The sequence below is a fragment of the Sinohyriopsis cumingii genome, chromosome 8, assembly GCF_028554795.1.
Source record: "Sinohyriopsis cumingii isolate HCF-2022 chromosome 8, ASM2855479v2, whole genome shotgun sequence".
In the NCBI taxonomy this organism is placed as follows: Eukaryota; Metazoa; Mollusca; class Bivalvia; order Unionida; family Unionidae; genus Sinohyriopsis; species Sinohyriopsis cumingii.
Genome location: NC_142968.1, coordinates 121044639 through 121067504, shown reverse-complemented (window position 1 = coordinate 121067504; position 22866 = coordinate 121044639). Strand labels below are relative to the sequence as shown.

The window sequence follows — 22866 nt, the reverse complement described above, 5'->3', positions numbered from 1 at the left end:
TGTATGTATGTGTGTGTGTGTGTGTGTGTGTGTGTGTGTGTGTGTGTGTGTAATTCCGCATCGACTGGCTACGTACAGCTGAATTTTCTCTGCTAATAACATTTATCGTCTGGACACAATGCTTCATTGCATTTAACTGTTCATGGACATCTCACAGACAGTATAGTGAACTATTTTTATTGTTGTTTTTTTTTTACCTGGCTGCTTCATAGCTTTATTAAAATTGTCTGCTATCTTCCAGGTAACGCAATAAGGCATAGCTCTGCACCAACTTTGTGTTCAATAAAGAGACAGGTTTATTTATGTTCTAAGACAAATAGAGTAGAACATAAATAAACCTGTCTCTTTATTGAACACAAAGTTGGTGCAGAGCTATGCCTTACTGCGTTACCTGGAAGATAGCAGACAATTTTAATAAAGCTATGAAGCAGCCAGGTAAAAAAAAAACAACAATAAAAATAGTTCACTATACTGTCTGTGAGATGTCCATGAACAGTTAAATGCAATGAAGCATTGTGTCCAGACGATAAATGTTATTAGCAGAGAAAATTCAGCTGTACGTAGCCAGTCGATGCGGAATTACACACACGCACGCACACACACACACACACACACACACACACACACACACATATATATATATATATATATATATATATATATATATATATATATATATATATATATATATATATATATATATATATATATATATATATATATATATATATATATATATATATATATATATATATAAGTCTCAGGGTCTTGTACGAACATATATGTAGGCTACCCGTGCAGGTACCTAAGTACAACTGTTCAAAGATGATAACTTTTGGTGAAATTTTTAGGCAAAACTTTGTCGACATAGAAATAAAGAGAAGTTGGAAATATAGATGGAGCATACTTTCCTTAGAAGTGATAATTCCTCCAACTTGTGTCAAAGCAGATTCTGGTTTTGCACGGTCTTTCATGCCGAAAGCGTGATTCTCAGCACGAGAGGAAGTAGTAACTGGGCTATTCATGGGTTTTGCCGCCAATTCCTATATCAAGGGGAGATCACTCTGCACTACAGCCACCTAGGTGGTCAGACAACGCTTACCTCATTTTAGTTACAAGTTTTATCTGGAAGAGCTGGATTTGCAAAACAGTAGTAGTTCTCCTAGGGCATTATGATTTGGTAACGTATTCATGGAAGAAATCCAGCCTATGAAGCCTATCTCACTTTATTATGCACTCACTCGGGCACAACATAATTTTTAAAAAAGTTAAGATTTGGTACATTTTCTGGGAAGAGTTGCATTTGAATGAAATGACAAAAATTTGTTGTCCAAGTGACCCTCCCAAGATGGACAAATCACACCTGTTTTGTCAATGCGTATGAAAGCCAAGAGACTGAACTAGGGAAATATTTTTTTCTTCTGTTTAGGTTTTAATGCAGCTTTCAACTGAAAACATGTCAACTTTATTGGTCAGTGGATCTCCATGAAAAATCATGCATAAAGTAATGATTTTCCAAAAGACTATAGACAACTGATTAGCATGCATGCCAACCCCGCCTCCATCCTTAGACGTATAAGAATAATTACTTTGAGTAGAAGTGGCAAAAAAGTTTAATTTGTTTTAATTTAATAAAGTGAAATCTATATATTACATGCTAGAATTTCAGAATGTACGAAATAGATACATTTATATTCGCTACTAACTGGTTCTGCACCCAGTCAAAATTCTTGTCACAAAGTGCAAAAACCATAATGATTAGAACCAGATTATAAACACAAAATATAATGAAAAATTATTTATATTCGTCTCCGCATGTTTAACTTTCACTGAACATTCGTGAACTGGAATTTTACAATGAGCATGATCATGTACTCATTGTGCTGTATTAAATTACTCTCACATTCTTCTTTTAAGTTTGTAAAGTGGTGTTGATTTGTAAATTTTTTCAGATCTGACATGTTTAAAGTTTGAAAAGATCCATCTGCTCTGACATTTTCCTTCATAACATCCACAACTCACACTGTAATACTTTTCACTTAATGTGTCACATTATTTTCTTTCAAAGTATAGACTGCTTTGCTAACGAGCTAACTTATCAACATAATCAATCTGAGGCAAAGTTAAAATTTGAAGAAACCGATCTGTTTTCTTGGAAATTGGTCATATACAATTGTTATAAATACAAATAAAATACTCTTCTGATATTTGTATGGAACAGTTATTTTTAAAGAATGTTCTAGTAAAATAATAAAATAAACTAGAGACAAACAGTCATACATATAATTATATTGTTATAAACGATATACAATATATCAATTTAAATTATACAATTTTATATAGTGCATTAGCATTAAGTCCATTAGGATACACAGTATCTAACTTATGAATCCAGTAAGTTTCTTTTATGAGTCTATTCATGTCACCATGCACAATATCTATTGGCATGAAAGAAAAATCAAGTAGAGAGTGATTATTGGTGTTAAAGTGTGTTGAAACATTAGAGGAAAACTGAGGATCTCTATAATTTTTTATATGAAAGCGATGATTATTCATTCTCTTAGAAACTTGTTGTAGTGTTTGTCCAACATATTGCATGCTACATTTTTTACAGGTTATTAAATAAATCACATCAGTTGATATGCAGTTAGTGTTATCGCGTAGAGAAAATACCTCTTTGTATTAGCACTACTGAAAGAAGTACTTTCTCTTATGTTTGCACATAGAGAGCACCGGTGTCTGTTACATTTAGATGACGAAAAGTGTATTTTTTTATTTTCTGTCTGTTTAGTTCTGATTAAAAGATCTTGCAAATTCTTGGGTCTTCTATAAGCGAGAACTGGTTTAATTTGGAAAAGTGATTTGACGCTAGTTTTATTGGATAAATTTAGGAGACTATAATATTTATTAATTATACGACCTATATTAGGTAATGAAGGATTATATTGTATTGTGAAAGCAATTACATCTCTCTCTATTTTACATTCTGCTGTGTTTAAAGCCTCATGTTGAGTAAGATTACGGGCTTTGTTCAGTGCAGAATCAATTATGTATGTAGGACAATTTCTATTTTGGAAATAAGTTCGTAATTTATTCAAAGAATTTTGTAATTGACAATCATCTGAAATAATGCGTCGGTATCTTTTGGCCTGGCTATATGGTATACCGTTTTTACATGACATGGGATGACATGAAGAATATTCTACATATTGGTGGATATTAGTTTCCTTGATATGAATATTTGTAGAGATAGTGTTATCAATATTTTTTATTACATTTACATCTAAAAATGAAACATGCGTACTTGATTCAGTATAAGTAAATTTAATTGTCGGATGAAAATGATTCAGGCGATCAATAAATTTTTTCAGTTCTTCATTTGAATGGTTCCAGATCATAAATATGTCATCTAAAAATCTGAACCAAACAGATGGATTAAACTTTTCGTTTTGAAGAAAATCTTTTTCTAATTCACCCATGAAAAGGGAAGCGTATGAAGGAATCATGGGACTAGCCATTGCTGTACCCATTATTTGTATGTAATCCATATTATTGAATTGAAAATAATTGTTTTCCAAGATAAGTTTTATTATTTTACATACATCTTCACTAGATAGTGTGCTATTATTAAGATTGTTATCAATAAAATATTTACATGCTTCAATACCATCTGCATGCGGAATGTTGGTATATAGTGATGTTACATCTAATGATACAAGGATTGAGTTATCACAATAAAGAATGTTCTCAAATTCATTAATGATAATTTATTACATTTTAGTTTATACACAACTTGATGATGTTGAGTTATTGTAGGTACACATTGCCAGTGTTCCAATGGGGTTTGTCTGGTAATGACCATTGAGGGAGGAATTGGTGGTGTGGTAAGATGATGTAATGCCAAATTATAAGGCTTAGTCAGTGGCTAACACTTCGATAGGAGTGCTGTACATGTACCGTGAAAATGAGAGGTAGACAGGGAATTATGCAAGAGACTGTTATTAGCCTCTTACTTGATGTTTTCATGGGGATTGTTGGGGGGGGGGGGCATGAGCAGAACTATTCCTATTGGTTGGAATTGGCAGCAGAATTGAAAGAGCCAACCAAATTAGATAATCTTATGCAACATTGTATGATCATACCATGTGATCAGTCAATTCTCTGGTTTTCAAAAGTACAGACAATGAAATTCAATGTAGAGTTTCACTTCTCTGGCTATTCAAAGGTACAGACAATGGATTTTGAGTCTCTGCATCAAACTTTTCTTATGGATCTGTGCTGGCCTGCCACCCACCCCAGCCACCACCCATTGATGACTACATCGAGGGTTGTGCCCTTATGTTGTTCATGTGCATGGGGCAACTATGGGATAGGATATTTTTTCCCCCCAATATGATACTCATAAGCTACACTAATAACGTAAAGGTCATGCCCATTAAAAACATTTCTTTTAGTTTTAAATAGGAAAAATATAAGAATATTTTCTTCATGCTGGAATCAGACTAGCTCTATTCTACGAATCTGGGATCAACCCAGAATACACTCTATGTGGGGATCAGTTTAGCATAGATTTAGTTAAGATGGGATCAGCCCAGAATACATTAGCATGCTGGGATCAGCATAGCACATAGTCTACTTCAGCTGAGATAAGCCCAGAATACACTCGAATGCTGGGATCAGCCTAGCACAGATTTTACTTCAGCTGGGACCAGTCTAGTACAGTTCACGGAAGCTGGGATCAGCACAGATTGAACTTTGATGCTGTCATCAGCATATCACCAATTATCCTTGAGCTGGGATCAGCCAGGAATACACATTAATGCTAGGATCAGCCTAGCATAGATTTACTTGAAGATGGGATCAGCCAAGAATATATTTGAATGCTGAGATCAGCCTAGCACCAATTCTACTTGAGCTGGGATCAGCCCAGAATAAATTACTTGAGCTTGGATCAGCCTAACAGTCCACAGAAGCTGGGGATCAGCCCAGATTACACTTTAATGCTGAGATCAGCCTAGCACCAATTATCCTTGAGCTGGATTCAGTCCAGAATGCACTGTAATGCTGGCATCAGCCTAGCATAGATTTACTTGAAGATGGGATCAGCCCAGAACATACTCGAATGCTGGGATCAGCCTAGCACTAATTTTACTGGATCTGGGATCAGCCCAAAATACACTGTAACGCTGGGATCAGCCTAGCACTGATTGGGAATCAATCTTTTACATTGAGCTGGGATCAGCCAAACGTCATTTTTCCCAGATCAGATACTCATAAGCTATACTAATAGCATAAAGGTAATGTCTGTTAAATACATTTCTTTCACAGTTTTAAATAGGAAAAATAAAAGAATATTTTCTTCATACTGGGATCAGCCTATCTCTATTCCACTAATCTGGGATAAACCCAGAATACACTCTTATACAGGGATCAGCCTAGCATAGATTAAGTTAAGATGGGATCAGCCCAGAATACATTAGCATGCTGGGTTCAGCCTAGCACATAGTTTACTTATGCTGGGATCAGCCCAGAATACACTTAAATGCTGGGATCAGCCTAGCACCAATTTGGAATCGGTTTTTACGCTGAGCTGGGATCAGCCTAGCACCAATTCTACTTGAGCTGGGATCAGCCCAGAATACACTGTAATCCTGGGATCAGCCTAGCACTGACTGGAAATCAGTCTTTTACATTCAGATTCTAGCCCATGAGTAGCCCCCACAGAGAGAGCCAAATATTTGTAAAATATTGAAATTAGGTATTGATGTTATTTTATTTATGAATTTGTTGTAGAATATTGGTAATAATGAATAGTGGCATGTTTTTTGAGAGAGAGAGAGAGAGAGACAGAGAGAGAGAGAGAGAGCCAAAAGCACATACTCATGTATCCTGTATTTCTTGTAATGCATATATTAAATCATTTTTCATACATTTCAGTATTGTATTTTGTGCATAAAGTGGAATTAAAGAGATGATAATAAAAATGACAAAACAACATTTTATTTATTTTTTATTACACTAAAAAGGCATAATGTAATTTGGTGAAGAAAGCATAATTAATATATGCTCATTTTTTCTCTGTTAACTTTATATTGTCAGAATTGTTCAGTATTTTACAATATTGCACTCACATGCACTTCACATTGCACTCATGTGTGCCCAAAAGTGTATTAGGAACAACTTTGTAATCAAATGATGTACACTTAAAATAATAGGCGCTTTACGTTTTGGTTGATTAAATTTGTTTTTGAATGAATTAAAGCAGATGTTTTGTGAACTGCCATATACCAGCAGCTTTGCCACATTCCGCATTAACTTTTTTGATACAATGTTTTGGATTTAGGCTAGCTATAGATGCCAGACAGGGTCCTTGTAAATAACATGCAAGTGACAAGGCATAAGCTGTATTCTTCAGCTGGTAATAAGAATAGCAAAAAATATACTTACAGTGTTACATCCTGAATTTCCTCAAAATGTACTTTCTTAGTCCTGCAAATCCAAATTACATGAGCCAAGTCATGGGTTCTCAAGCTGTATTACACATTTCGAAATTGTACTGTAATTTCGATTATATTCCAAGTGCAATTACATCCTCCTTACTGCACTCAAAATGAAATAAACATTAATTCCATAGCATCTTTTTGATAACTGCAATTGAAAGACTTAACATTTTTCCCATATTATGATTTCAAACAATCAATGACAGAACAGAAACTCACTTGCAGATGTCAACATGCTGTTGAAATCCAATGTACTATATGTAGGATTGGCACATATAAATCCAGTCCATAATCATGAAATTTCATAGAATCAACAAAAATACCAAAATCTATTCATTCCAGATCAAAATGGAAAAGTTGTTGCAATGCACATTCATTCACCATATGACTCCAAATTTAAATTAAAGTAGACCAAAAGGTCATTTTTTTTCAAAAGTTATGTCTAGTGCGAGACTAAGTTCAATTTATCTGGGCGGAGTTATGTGCGCATTAATAATGTTGTTGTTGTGTACTGATGAATCTGCTCTTGTGTATTTAGTGTGGAATATGGCATCAATTCAGTTACTTTGTTTCTTGTAGTGTATTTTTGTTTATATTGTTATGCCTTGGGTAGAATAAGAAAATGAACATATAATAAAAAGGTTACTGCATTTGTATGGGAAAATATGAACTCGTTTTGTCACATGGATATACTGAACTCTCAAGGTCATGCAGTATATCCATCCAAAAAACTTGTTCATATTTTCTCATATAAATGCAGTCATCTATACTGGTTGGCATGTATGGATTAGTGCAGGTAATGTATTTATATTTGGAAACTTATTTTTCTGTAAAATATACCATGTACATTTTGCCCTAACCACTGGTACATGTATTTTAAAGAAATACATGCTTTCCATAATCATACTGACAGTATGGAAAGATCAAAGAAATTTGCATGGGCATATAATTAAATACCATTCAGAGAAAATATTAACCTTGCAATCAACAGCATGTAATTTCTATTGTTTTAGCTTTCTTAATCAACCACTTTTCTAACTTCATAGATATACAACTAGCATACAACTAGGCTTTTAAAGTAGCACTCCTGACCAAAGAAGGTAATTATAAAGCTATTCTTGAATATTATCAAAGAATTGTTTATTCTTAATGTCAATACATTATGCATGTCCTTGGGTTTCATTGCTGCATACAGTGTTAACCAATGGTGGTTTACTTTTAGCTGTACCTATTTCAAAATAATTACATGAGTTCATCCACAAAGTGCCTGCAGTAAGAAATCTGCATACTTCAAGTTTCCTGGCCGTGCATTTGACCATAACCTGGGTACTTATAGAATAAATTATCACTGTATTATTACAATATGAGTTATGTTTGGAAGCTGCTCACTTTACAGAAGCAATCTTCAGCTGCAGAAGTATGTGAAATATCAATTGTATTCTTTCTAGCCATCCATTTTATGTGACTGAATTATTGTAAACACTGAATGTTTGGGAATTTATCCAAAATTTCTAGAAAGTCAGATTTAAGTTACATAATGCCAGCTATGACATAAACTTCAGTTTGTTTCATCTTAGCCATTATTATAACTGATGAGACTAACTGAATGCAATTATAGGATGAGTATAATATTCTAGTTCTTCTAATTCAGTAAGATTATTCTTGTTGGACACAGATTCATGTCCAAACATTGTTATTATAATAATAATCTCATACAGTAGTTGTGATGAAAAAATTCATTTGCGCACATGCATAATGTATACTACTGTACTTGCACTTAACCATGCCATATGTACTACATGATTCAGCCATTGTATTAGTATCTGTTACATGGGTGGAATATTTTGGGGTTTTGTGTAACCCATATGCTGTGGACAACGATGACATTGACTTGGAGGAAGGTATTGGTTTAGTTGCAGTGAAGAACCAAAGTTTCAGGGCCAACAGGTCTGCAGGGAATGAGGAGGCTCTCATGGGGTCCTTTTGCAGACTGGGAGGGGTAGGCCATGCGTGGCTGCTCCTTCGCCATTTGAACTGTTGAACCAGAAATGCATTGGGATCATCAGCTTGATGCCATGAGATACATAATCGTATGTTCTCTTTTGAAAAGAATAAATCAATATCGCTATACAGGTGAAAATCAGTTATAGACACATCTTGCTGATGAATCAGATATTGTTAATGTTTGTATATAAATTTTACACATTAATCATCCATGGTGATAGATCCACATATCTTATTTGATTACAAGTTCCATGCCTTGATTCTGTTTTAATTAAAGACTAAAGTTATATTTTGTGATCAGTTCCATTTAAGACCGATAATGTTTTCTAATATCCATTGTTGCACCATTCTGTTAAATCCATGGTTGGACTTTATGTGCACAAGTATGGTGTCAGATTCATTCATCATTTAATTACATTATAAATAAACATCTCATTCACAAATTTGTGTTCAGTGTCTTCGCTAGACTACAAGACTGTTAGACGAGTGTCAAAAATGACTTAGTGACTATGGCTAAATCTTGGTGTGCTTGACTACATGACTATATTAGATGAGTGTTAAAATGACTTAGTGACTATGACTAAAAGCTTGGTGTACTTGACTACATGACTATATTAGATGAGTGTTAAAATGACTTAGTGACTATGACTAACTAAGGGTGCACTTGAATAAAGGGCTCTGTTTGATGAGTGTTCTCACTATGACTGAGTGCTATTATTTCCATCACTCAAACCAACTGGAAGTTGTCCCTCCTGTATAGTTTATACTGACATGTACAAACCATCTGGAACTTGTCACTACTGTATATTTTATACTGGCAAACAAACCATATGGAACTTGTCCTTACTGTATAGTTTATACCGACATGTACAAACCATCTGGAACTTGTCACTACTGTATATTTTATACTGGCAAACAAACCATATGGAACTTGTCCTTACTGTACAGTTTATACTGACATGTACAAACCATCTGGAACTTGTCACTACTGTATATTTTATACTGGCAAACAAACCATATGGAACTTGTCCTTACTGTATAGTTTATACTGACATGTACAAACCATCTGGAACTTGTCACTACTGTATATTTTATACTGGCAAACAAACCATATGGAACTTGTCCTTACTGTATAGTTTATACTGACATGTACAAACCAACTGGAACTTGCCCTTACTGTACAGTTAAACTGACATGTGCAAACCATCTAGTACCTGTCCCTGCTGTATAGTTTATACTGACATCTACAAACCATCTGGAACTTGTCCTTACTGTATAGTTTATACTGACATGTACAACACATCTGGAACTTGTTTTCCATTGCATAGTTTATGTTGACAGAATTGACAATAATAACTTGATGGGAGAAATATGCTGACAACTTTGCTCTAAATGTTTAAAATTAAACTGTTTTGCATTATTTAAACACATTCAAACAATTCTTTATGCACATTTGGTCAATTTATTTCCTGACATAGCTAGATTTTTGTAAAGAATCCATAATTATACAAAAGTGTCTTCCAACACCACCCTCACCCCTTTAGCAATTTGTTTTGAGAAGCCCTCAATGGATAACACAACAAATAGATTCATAGAAGAGAAGACCTGAAATACATATGGATAACACAATGAACAGATCCATGGAAAAGAAGACCTGAAATAGGTACAAGTTCTATTTCTGGAGAATCACGAAAGCAAGACTGACAGTTTTAATTTTAATGATGACTATTTATTATAAATCCAAGAGTAAAAGGGCATTTTTGCCATCCTGTAAGGAATCTCTGTATAAGGAACTGAATCTGATGACTAGAACATAACATTCCAAGTACAGAGTCATTATTGCACAAACTTTCATGAACATGGATATTGTTTTCTTTCAATGAAAACAGAATACAAATCCTAATGAAAACAGAATACATCTACTGATGAAAACAGAATACATCTACTAATGAAAACATGTAAAGAATTTCAATATAGCACCTAAAACACAGATCTAGAAGAAAAAAAATACAACTTACAATTTTCTGCTCACTTAGCATAGACATTTTATTAACATACACAAAAATCAGTATGTTTCTCTTATGTTCTGTATATTAACCAATGAAAATGACAAATAAATTCATTTTATGTTTAGTCTGGACTTGTCCTGTCCAGCAAACATGCATTTTCCCATATTTGTTACAAGACAAACCCTTTCAAAACCCTAAATTCATATCGTCTGAAGCCTACTAAGCTGTCTTTTTTTCCAAATGAATTTATCACTCAGTGTTTCATGGTCTGACTCTTCACTTTTGAAAAATACCCTGTAAGTAGCACAAAGGTTCTGTACAACACCTTATAAATACAAATCCATTTTATATCCAGGGGTAAATGCATTATATCAGAGTTCAATAAGACTGTCCTTCTCCAGGAAGACATCAGAGCCCAAGGAGTCCCCCAACTGTTTCTGTTGTAGCAGCCTAATCTGAACCTTCACTCCCAGACAGATCATTCTCTCTTCATGAACCTTCTGGCCTAACTCAGCATTTTTCCGCTGGAATAGAAAATGTCTCATTCAAAATACGGATAAATATTTAGTACAGCTAACATTCTAATGTTGTAGGACGAAAGATGATTCTGGAGGTAGGGAGAGAGGAATGATATCAAAGCCACACAACTGGAGTAAGGAATGTGGCTCTTGTACATCAATCATCAATTAGTCTAAACTCTATTCATTTAGTATTAAAGAAATAAAGTTTTAGGATTTCACAAAGGGGACGTCCATTAATTATGTCAACAATTTTTAGGCAATTTTTTACCCCCCTCCGCCCCTTGTCAACAACTGTCAAACTTTCAGTGACCCCCCAATAAAATTTTACCCCCCCCCACACACTAACAATATTTTATACGGCTGGCTTTTATGCTAAAAATAGAATTATGGAAATTAAAAGGTCTACAAATAAATTTGAATACATTTTTATTACTTGTTTAACAGACTTCAAATTGACTATAACACTTTGAATTCATGAAAAAATCGAGAGTTTATATTCTAGCTTCTATCATCTTCCCATGGGGAAGCCAAATGTTCCTCAATTGTTATAATGGGCATAGTGGCTGATTCATTAATTTCTTGTGGAACCGATACACTCAACAAGTCAACATCATCTTCATCTAACCATTCTGCACTTAATATCACTCCTTGAGCAATAATTGCCATCAGCTCTCTCTGTCTTTTGGCAGCCACTTGTATTGGCTGAATTCTTTGTGGTTGAGGAGCATGTGGTAATTGCCTAGGCCCAAGATCGCGTTGTTGGTGCTGTTGAACATGGTGGGCTGTTGACGGGCGAGCAAGTGTGTGTCATACCAACGCACCAACTAATTTCCTATTTTTTGATTTATTAAATTTATTGTAAAAAATAACATTGTTGACATCAATTTATCTTGAACTCCCCCCTCCCCCATGACAACAATTGTCAATTCTTCAAACCCCCTCCCCCCATTTTGTTGACATAATTAATGGCCGACCCCAAATATAATCTTTTTCTACTGATTTTCATTGATATACCACTTCTGTGGAAAAAAAGTCCCTTTTCTTCAAGATTGTCCACTGGGTCTTTAACACATGACAACTCTGACTCCAGTCAAGTATTTGGCCATATACTCCATGCAAATGCCAGTCAGGTATTAAATCATATACTCCACAAAGGTGCTGGTCAAGTATTCAGTCATACATTCCATAAAAGTACCAGTCAAGTATTCAGTTATATACTTCATAAAATACCAGTAAAGTATTTGGTCACATGCTTCATACCAGTACCAGTCAGGTATTTAGCCATATACTCCAAAAAAAGTTCCAGTCAAGTACACAGTCATATACTCAATGAAAGTCCCAGTCAAGTATTCAGTCCTACACTTTAAAAAATGTGTTAGTCAAGTACTCAGTCATATTCCATAAAAATGCCAGTCAAGTACTCAGTTGTACACTTCTTAAAAGTCCCAATCACATACTGTCACATACTCTATAAAAGTGCCAGTTAATTACACAATCATATACTTCATAAACATGCCAGTCAAGTACTTAGTCATATACTCCATAAAAGTACAAGTGAAGTACTCATTCATATATTCAATATAGAGACTATTAAGAACTCAGTCATATACTCCATAGAAGTCAAGTACTCAGTCATATACTCCATAAAAGTTTGAGTCAAGTATACAGTCATGTAATCCACAAAAGGTCCAGTCAAGTACTCAGTTATATACTAAGTGGCAGTCAAGTACTCAGCTATATACTAAGTGGGACTCCAGTAAATGCCAGTCAAGTACTCAGTTATATATTCCACAAAAGTGCCAGTCACGTATTCTGCCAGCATGTGATAATCAAGATTACTAACACTGCTGTTTATTTATGTTTAAAATTACTAATGTTAGTTGCTGATTATTTAATCATTTTTCTCACATGTATAGAGGCTGGCCAACTGTCTGATATTCTTTGAAGCTGCAATTTATTGAAGAAAATGTCACTTTTCTTACTTCTGAAAAATGTCTCGAAAAATCGAAAAAGAAAATTATTCTTGAATTCTTCCTTAAAATTATTTTTGAAAATTCTTGGTAACAATGTTTAGACAAAGGTTACATATGATGAAAAATGCAACAAATGAAAAAGGATTTGATTCACCTGCCTGACACTGGAGCAACAGTCAAATGCAAATGTAGATTGATTAAAAAAAATTTTTACTGTTCACTGTCAAGATCTCTTAAAATGCTGATGATTAATTATGAAAACAGTTGTTAAAACATTTCTCTGTCCTTGTATCCTTAATATCTGACAATCAATCAGCATCATTTGAACAAAACAAAAAGCCTTTTATGCCACAATGCTTTTGTCAGAAAAAAGATATAATTTCATGGGTTTTATATATTTTTAGTAACTGTGGCCATTTTGGATGGTAGATTGGCATTGTTTGTATAAATCTGAAAAGGCTTTATACAAAATTTTTTTTTTGTCAGAAATACAATGAACAAGACACTGAACATATATTACTTTTTACAGCTGAACAATTAACCATATTTATAAAAATTCAAAGAATATGACCTTCCTGTCAGTTTTAATACTAGTTTTAGATAACTAGATTTGTGCTTCTAAAGTGTTTGCGCCCAATGTAAACTAAAATGTCCACATTCAAAAAGTTAAAGTATGTAAGAAACAAAATTGAAAATACAGTGGAACCCCACCATAACACGATAATTGGGGTAAAAAAATTGGATCACGTTAGTAGCGGGGTTACGTTAATGTGGGGTTTTACAGTATTTTACTTTTTTCAGAGAACAATGCATTGGCACATATAAGTTTATTCATGTCTAATGTATATCATGAATAGGGTATCAACACCATTTACTACTGTGCTGTTATGGCATGCAATTCATCATGCATGTAATTCCATTAAAAAATTGCACACAGATTAAAAATATTGAATAATTTTGTCACAGATCATTGTGTCTGAATTCAACATCTAATATATAGCATGAACAGAGTATTCACACAGTTTACTTACTGTCTGATATCATACCGTCATGGCATGCAGTTAATCCATAATTCCATTGCAAAAACTGCATACATATTTAAACTATTCAGTAATTTTGACACAGATCATTATGTGTCTGAATTCAATGGAAAAAATTAACAGCAAAATTAGGTTAAGAAAGACGAAGCACATGTATGGTTCATTACTTTCCAGTGTCTATGAATGGTGTCTGTACAAATTTCATACTGATAAAAAATTTCTCATGTGTTTCCGTGTACCATTATCCATTGTAAATTCCCAATAATTAACACTTGTACGCCTATTCATTTGAATGACTACAGCAAGAATAATTAACAAACAACACATGCTTTCAGCATGCATATAACTTTTACTTCAGATTTTGTGAATATCGAAAGAAACATGTGAAAAATACTTTTATAAAGATTTTTAAGCTGAACGCATGTACAAATTCATACCTTTTCAATTTCTAGCTAATAAAGTGGACATTATTTAAGATCATATTATATTTGAATTCATATGCAAATTCTTCCCCAAAATGATAATAAACATTTTACACACTATTTCTCGTACTTAAAAAAAAATAAAAAAATTCTGGGTACAAGAAAAATACAAGTACATGTATTTAAAATTTCAGGAACCAAGCCACAATCATATTATATTCAAATTCATACACAATCTCTTCCCCAAAATGAAAAAAAATTTGCATGCACTATTTCATGTACTTCGAAGAAAAAAAATAGTTTTTCATGTGCGAATGAATACATGAAATTTTGAGAGCCATGACACAACCACATTATATCCAAATTCGCACTATCATGGGGCGCGTTATAGCGGGGTCACTTGTACTGCCAACTTGATCTGAATTCAATGAAAGAGTCTTTCTGATGAATTTGCTGCAATGGTCAGATAAATAGATGGACAGGACTAGATGAGGATATCACCAGTGCTAGCAGTAGGGGCATAAAAAGCAGCTTGAAATTAAGGACTATTGATATCGCAGCAGACCAACCTCAAGTTCCTCATTTTCATTCAGCAGCTGGTCCAGGATTTCTTGTAGATCCTCCTCATCATCGCTCTCATAGCTGCTCTCGGAGCTGGAACTCATGTCCTCCAGGTCTGAGTCCTGACGCAAGTACTGAAGTTCTGCAATTTCCTGGTGCAACCTCTCAATCTCACTCTTCTCTGTTTCTATCTTCTGACGCAGCTCACTCTCTGAAAATGGGTACAGTTCTTTACTGCTAAAGTAAGTAAAGGGATAGCATATTGTTCTCCACCTGCATATATTGGCACCTGTGTATAAAGACCAAATTTCAAAGGTCCCATTTATATATAAATATGTACCAATCTGCATATAAAGGTTAGCTGATCATAAAATGACTTTTAGCTGGTCCCCTTAGCAATCATTACAAACAGATTTGACTATTACAGTTTGAATTCATGTTAAGAGTGTAAATACCACATTTAAAAATTTATTTAAAAGAAATCTATCCAGTACCAGAAACAGCTGAAGAATAATGGATTCTTGAACATTTACAAACTCATCTGCATTGATTTCAACATCTGTGATTGATAGCCACCACAAAAAGTGAATGCAACATCCATGAGGCAAGATGGCCAAGTGGCGGGCAATGCATATTTCTAATCACAAATTATTGATTTTCATTGGACCTTGGTGTGCCCTTGAGCACAGCAATCAACTACTATTGCTTTTTATACAGTTCAATGAACTGTAAATGGCTACCAACACAGACTGGATGCGTGTGGGAGGGTGTCCTTATTGACCTGGGGTTGGGGGTAAACTAGACTGGATTTGATCTGAATCCAGAGGGTGTCATATTCTCTTGGTCAGATTACTTGAACCACTAGTATGCTGTGGAAAACCTTAAGATTTAAATGTGCCAACTGACATACCAAGTTGTACCAGTTCCTCCTCTTCAAGTTTCAGAGCATATTCCTCCTCTAACAATGCCTGGTACTCTTCATCCATTACTGGCTGTTCTGCAAACACTGGAGAGTAAATAAATAAATAAATAAATAAAGTGGCTTGGGAGAAACATGTTTTACCCAAGGAAATCATTATTTTAAGGCGACTGTTGATATTTAAAAAAGCAAAACTCCAAGTGACAAGGCTGAAGTCATCATTTTAAACTGTGTAGGTGGTGCAACGGGAAGCCAGGTACAGGTAATACTGACATGCACAGGGCTCAGCACAAAAACTTATCCTCTCTTCCTGACCAGGTACCACTTGGCTGTACCAAGAAAATATTACTCACCCCTGGGACAGATTTGTACTCTGAAAATAAATGTGTCTAACTGATAACAGGAGTCAAATTGGGTTCAACAAGGCTTGATATCTAGCATGAGTCAATTATCTATTACTTTTGCCTACTTGTTGTCAGAACATGTTGCAAAAGAAGCTATGTGTTTTTACTCTGGTGCCTGACATAAATTTGATAATAACATGGGTCCAAATATTGTTATAAGTGCAGACAGTGGGTTTAAAAAAAAAAAAAAATCATACATGGCCCCAATATACAAATGCATAAAAAGACATGAGTTATGTATTCTAAATAAAAAAAATCACAGTTTGACACCAAGCCCAGATTTCTAAATGATTACACTGATATGTTTAGGTAATCTAAGCATCACTTTAATGTGAAAGAATTTTCCTCTTCAACGACCTATACCACATCTTTATTAGACCTGTGGTAAGTTAAGAGCAAGGTGACATTTTGCCTTATCTGACAGTGTTACACTCACCACACATTACTGGAATTTTCAATGCTAAAGCTTTACTGATACAATGTCAAAACAAAGCAGAGACATAAGCAGACATTCTATATGAATATAATTCCTTTTCAAAAGAAATATGTCACTTACTTACATTCCAAGGAAGCATTTCAAGTGTCTCAGCTGATTCCCATCAAGTTCCACACAATTAATGCATGTTCCCTATTTCATAGCACTCTCAGTTTATACACTACTTATCATACCCTTTGTGTCCATGGTACAATTCTATAGCACTTGTATGCAATTTGCTTGACATGTGCACCAAGTTCGGTTTAAATACCTAGAAAGGTTTAGATTATGCTCCTGAAACAAATATTTATGGAGGATGGAATGGTATTTCTAATAATGAATTCCAAGTCTTACTTCTTAAAAAGTGAATTCAAAATGGAGGAAAGAAACTTTTTGTAAATTACATTTTTCTGAGAATAATTACCCACTCATAATAATGTAACAAAAATAAACTCCTTTACCTCCCAGATCCAGCCCTCTTCAAAAGATGTAAAGTTTGTCTTCTCTGATATAGATTTTAAAGACAAAGGGAAGAAACTCTTACCTATTACCTCCCCCTAGATAGCATTAGGTTGCACCAGTTTCATGTTGAGCAATACATCTATTAGTATGCTTACATTTGTGGGGTGCTTGGTAGGGTTGTATCCTAATGTGATTGGATAAGTATTGGGTAAGTCCAATAGGAGCTGGAATGATTTGGCCCAGGCTTCTGGGTCTGGGACTGGAGAGACAAAGATGGGAAATCTATGATTCCACCTTGTTACAAATATGTCTATCATCAGACACATCAAAAGCATGTAAATCTGCCAAATGACCAATTAAAGAATAGGGAATATGTCAAGATTTGTATGGCTACATTAGCTAGGTGCACCAGTACAGAAAATTCCAAACCTGAATACATAGGTCAGGTGCTCTGGTGAGCCCATTCAAGTAGGCGATCACCAATGACTTGTCCAACATGATAATAACTGATTTCAAATAGAGCTGTTCCTTCTAGAAATGAAAAGCATTGATTACAGCCAGAAGGTTGATGTGAAGAGGAAACCCCTCTGAACCCCACTTGCTGCTTACCATGCTGGGGTATGGCAACAGGTGGGCTCTCCAACTGTTATGAACTGGCATCCACATTATAATTTCTGGTTGTGGTTTTAACACAGGAATTCCTACTGTGAGCCAACCTTTGTTGCAGCAATGACATAGAAATAATGCTACTTTCTGGTCAAGAATGCTAGAAAACAAACTGGTCAGACAAAGACTGAAACCCACATGTACAGTGGTGAGAAGTGAGTGATCTGTACATGGTGCCCACACTTTTCTAAAGATAAATTTCCAGGTCATTTCCAGGGTTTTTGAGGATGAAATTACTTTTTTCAAGACTCACATATGACCATTACTGAATGGAATTAAAGAATATTTTCGATTAAAAAACATGCATTTTCTAAATCTAAATATGTTTCTCTTTCAAGACTCTCCAAAAACATTGAAGTCAGAAAAGATGATCATGTACAAAACCACAATATGTATCACACGAAGCAAGTTTGATTATATTCCTATAAATTGGCATGTAAAGTCATTTCAGTGCACAGAATAAAAATTCTAACTTTATTTTGCTGCATCATGTTGCTAAGTGGGAACAACATAATGTACATAAATTATTAAATTATGCTTTGTTTCCTTTCAAATCCTTTAATCCTAATGAATTATATATATATATATATATATATATATATATATATATATATATATATATATATATATATATATATATATATATATATATATATATATATATATATATGTATATATGCATCTCATAGAAAGTAACATTTCCTATTACAGTATACATAAATAAAACAATAAATGCAAATAATTAGAATCTTGTCTTGTAATGAAAAGAGTATAACCCTGAATTTACCTGTGCTAATAAAATCCCAAACAAGATTTTTCAAACAACCTAATCTCCTTAAGACAATCTGGTTTAAAATTCATCATTTAAAAACATTTTCAAAGGGTTGATTTAATTTTGACAAAAGACCTTCAAAATTATATACTGTTGTATAAACTAGGACTGAAAATCAACTTGTCTTCTTGTAATTGTTAAACCAGTCCCCAAAGCCTGTATTAATACAGGGGCTTGTATCACTTTTTTTAAATATATAATACAAGGGACAACAATTTCTCATTTCAGCTCTGAGATTTAACAATTTGGACTACAAATTAGGTTTAAAATGAATAGCAGACTTTTTTCTAATCTGAGTTCCCTCCGAATATTGCCACCACCTTTTTAATATTTGGACATTTAGGTTGGGGTGTGGGGTCATTGCAACTGCATATCCAAAATTTGGAATTTGCCACCACAGTGCGGTAGTGAGATATGGTAGTCACTTACCAGAGGGCCTGGAAAATTTAAACTTATGTCATATTGACTCACACCTGCATGAAATCGATAGGAAAATGATTTATTTTCTCAGAAATGGCAAGTATTATAATCGTTATGTCGTTAATCCGCTGAGAGACAAGATGAAACTATGGCTTATATAAAACCAGTACTCGCCATTTGCATTACTAGCTAGTCACATGACTTCACAAATCTAAAATGACGACATCGGAAGTCTAATAGTCACATGATATCAACAACTCCTTTATAATGTTGTTGTACAGAAATTCAATTATATTAAATGAAGTTCAGATACTTTTTGTAAAAACCAGCAATCTGGCCAGTCTGATTTATCAAGCAGAGAGCACATGTCAATGTGGTAGCCATGTGATACAACAAAACTCCAGTTGTTCTCAGAATATATAACTGTAGAGAATTTTGTGTTCTTTCATTTTTGTATTTTTATTACAACCAGTATATGGCTTTCATTTAATACTTTTTATTTTTTCATGACAACATTTGAAAATATGGGTTGTTAGATTTGTGTACTCATGCGACTAGCAAATGTAAATCGCGAGTACCAGGTCACTTTTCATCAACAATGTAGTTTTATCTTGTCTTTTAGGAGATTAAAGACATAATGATTTTAATACTCACAATTTCTAAGAAAATAAGTAACTTTCATATCGATTTCATGCATGTATCACTCGATCTAACAATATTTAAAGTTTGCTAGGCCATCCGGTAAGCGGCTACGCTTTGCCACCATCATGTTATTCTCTTGTGACGCCAGACTGGTTTTTATACCTTCCATGTAAGGAAAGATACAGGTATCGAGCTGACTTTGAAAATAAAAGTTTACTAGACTAATCCAATACAGTGGATAGACACAGCATATACGTTTATTGCAAGCAACCAAATGATCCATACTGTCCATCCGAATATTCTGGTTAGAACTCGATAAATTTAACTCAAGATCAGTTTAGTTACGACTCAATTACGTGATTGTTTCAGGTGTCAAGTGGTGGCAGAAAATTCCCTGGTTTTTTACCTGACTTTCACCAATATTTGTGAAATTCAAGGACTTTTCTCGGTCGGGACAAAATTATCATTTCTCCTGACTTTTTCCTGATTTCCTGGTAGTGTGGGAACCCTGTCTGTAAAAGTGAGTGCCTTCAATCACTTGTCCACCTTGGTCCCTGGACAAGCAGGGCCATCTGCAAGTGAAGTGTTGCATCAAAAAGCAGCCAATCAGATCCACTGCTGCACTGAGCAAATTAAAGAGCTGAAGAAACTCCCCGTAAGCCACTCCCTGTTGGAAGTCAACTTTACAAGTTTGATAATATGTAACACATATGCATGAGGGAGATGGATAAAGGTTAGACTGGTGATAAACTACATGCCCTTATGGTCAAAACAGTGAGATGACTTTTCCCAGCTCACAAAATGGAATGGGTCAAGTCTAGACTGATTGCAAATTTGTCCCTTTTGATGGAAAGCCTAATTGACTGAGCCATTTTTGTCTTGATCTTCTGAGCTGAATTTATTGAGAAAATTGAGGTTCATAATTTGGCCTCAGTTTTCAATTGGCCTTAGATGCTAGAAAGAACCTGGAATAGAACCCTGGAGAATTCTGCTGCTGAACAAAATCCACCACCCATTTGATGAGTAATGACCTGATCTTCTGCAAAATTTCAGTTTTCTCCAAATCTGATGGTTCATTCCTTTTGAATGGGAATAATGAAAGTGGAATTGGCTGGATAACTGAAATATTAAACCCTCTGAAACAACTTGGATCACCTATTTATTTTGCAAACAAAGTCAATTCACTGCTAATGAAAATGGAGTCTGTGCAAACTGGTGGGCTGTCAGTCAATGTGGTTAGTCAACAGCAGTGATTAGAAGACACAAGAAAGGAAACACCTTGTTATCTTATCACTTTTATTAAACAACCTCCTAATGATCATCTCTCCTTTCAGGCCGAGATTGATTCAGTGTGAATATCTGTGAAGGCAGCAAATTGGAGGGCAGTTCCATTTCTGCCAGCCTCCTCAGTTACTCAATCCTACTGCCAAACAGTAATGATAACTCAAAGTGTGTCACACGGAACACCTAGGAGTGATGTGACTTGGTAGAGGCATTCAGAGCATCAGACCTTTGCAATCCTAGCTGTTGATATCCAGGCATGATCACTGTCTACTTCTACAGCAAGCTCTAAGACGGCTAGTGATGACAGGTCCAACACTGAAGATCTTGCCATGACATTATGCACTAGTTTCAAGGTGATGTGAAAGACATTCCTGTACACATTGTAGAACAGAGGGGAAGTCACATCAACCGCTGCACTGTTCTTGTATGTTGGAAGTTTGGTGGTAAATGCATTCTATATCACCACAACAGTCTGATTTTTTTTTATATCTTTGCTGAATGCATCAGGAGACAGAAGGAGAGATGTTCATCTTTTTCATTGAAATCTACTGATGCCTTGATCTTATGGGCCCAGCTATCAGATGGTGGTGGCAGCTGTTCAGAAACTGACAACACATTATCTATTTCTTCAACCACAATCTTAAAACAAAACTCCAGCTGTTCCACAATTGGATCTGTGTTCTGGCATTGAGGTTATCTCTTCTGTCAGTGCAGACCCTCCTCATGGGTCCCTACTTCCCTGTCAGCGTATAACATCCCCAACCGCATGGACAAAGAATATTGCTATCATCTCTGATTGTATCATGATATTACTCCAAAGAATAAACTGTGAATAATTTACTTGCCAGTTGAGTTGGTCCAGCAAGTTTTGCCAGATTGGCTGGCTGGCTGGTCAGCTCAATTAGCTGGACAATATGGATAGCTGTCAGCTGGATATTTGGTTGGAAGGATGGTTGTAGTACCAACCATGCAGGTGTCATAAAATGGGCACAAAAAAATCCTTTCAGTAATAATGCTGAACAAACATAAATGTCATACAAGATCAGGCTTTATTTAAAATATAAACATAACAGAACAGGATATCTTAATAGAGACTTACTTCTGAATTCTTCTATGTCGGGAGGGGTTGGGGTGGGAAAGTCTAATCCTTCATCTGATGCTTCATCCCTTGCCTTGCTCACATCCTCTTGATCATCAGTTTCAAAGACTGTCTCAGGTATCTAATAAAAAAAACATTAGGGTCATACACATAAAAAAAGCTTAATGAATGAAGTTTTTATAATTCCCTTGCCACCAAAGGCAAAAATAATATACATGTCCATAGGCCATGGGCTCAATTATAAATTAAAACCATGCATATTGTCCAAAAAGCCCTTAGATAATCACTATAATGGAAGTCAGTTCTAGGATTTATTTCCTCTTCCTGATCTGGCTATCCCCAGCCCTGCCTTGCATATTACAGATCTGAGTATCTCCAGCCCTGCCTTGCATATTACAGATCTGACTATCTCCAGCCCTGCCTTGCATATTACAGATCTGACTATCTCCAGCCCTGCCTTGCATATTACAGATCTATCTCTAGCCCTGCCTTGCATATTACAGCTCTGACTATCCCAGCCCTGCCTTGCATAATACAGATCTGACTATCCCCAGCCCTGCCTTGCATATTACAGATCTGACCATCCTCAGCACTGCCTTGCATATTACAGATCTGACCATCCCCAGCCCTGCC

The 22866-nt window shown here is 35.1% G+C and overlaps 1 protein-coding gene across 8 annotated transcripts in view; it reads right to left on the bottom strand.

Annotated features, from left to right (window-relative positions):
* Positions 1-5997: 5997 nt before the first annotated feature.
* Positions 5998-22866, bottom strand: part of LOC149794528 (uncharacterized) — a 98730-nt gene continuing 81861 nt past the window's right edge. For all 8 annotated transcript variants that reach the window (XM_089968771.1, XM_089968772.1, XM_089968779.1 and 5 more), the window contains 4 exons: positions 22234-22354; positions 15941-16036; positions 15039-15241; positions 5998-11037 (listed from right to left, as the gene is read on the bottom strand). In XM_089968771.1, the coding sequence (XP_089824897.1) occupies positions 10885-11037; positions 15039-15241; positions 15941-16036; positions 22234-22354 (573 nt within the window). In that variant the 3' untranslated portion in view covers positions 5998-10884. The remainder of the gene's footprint in view (positions 11038-15038; positions 15242-15940; positions 16037-22233; positions 22355-22866) is intronic.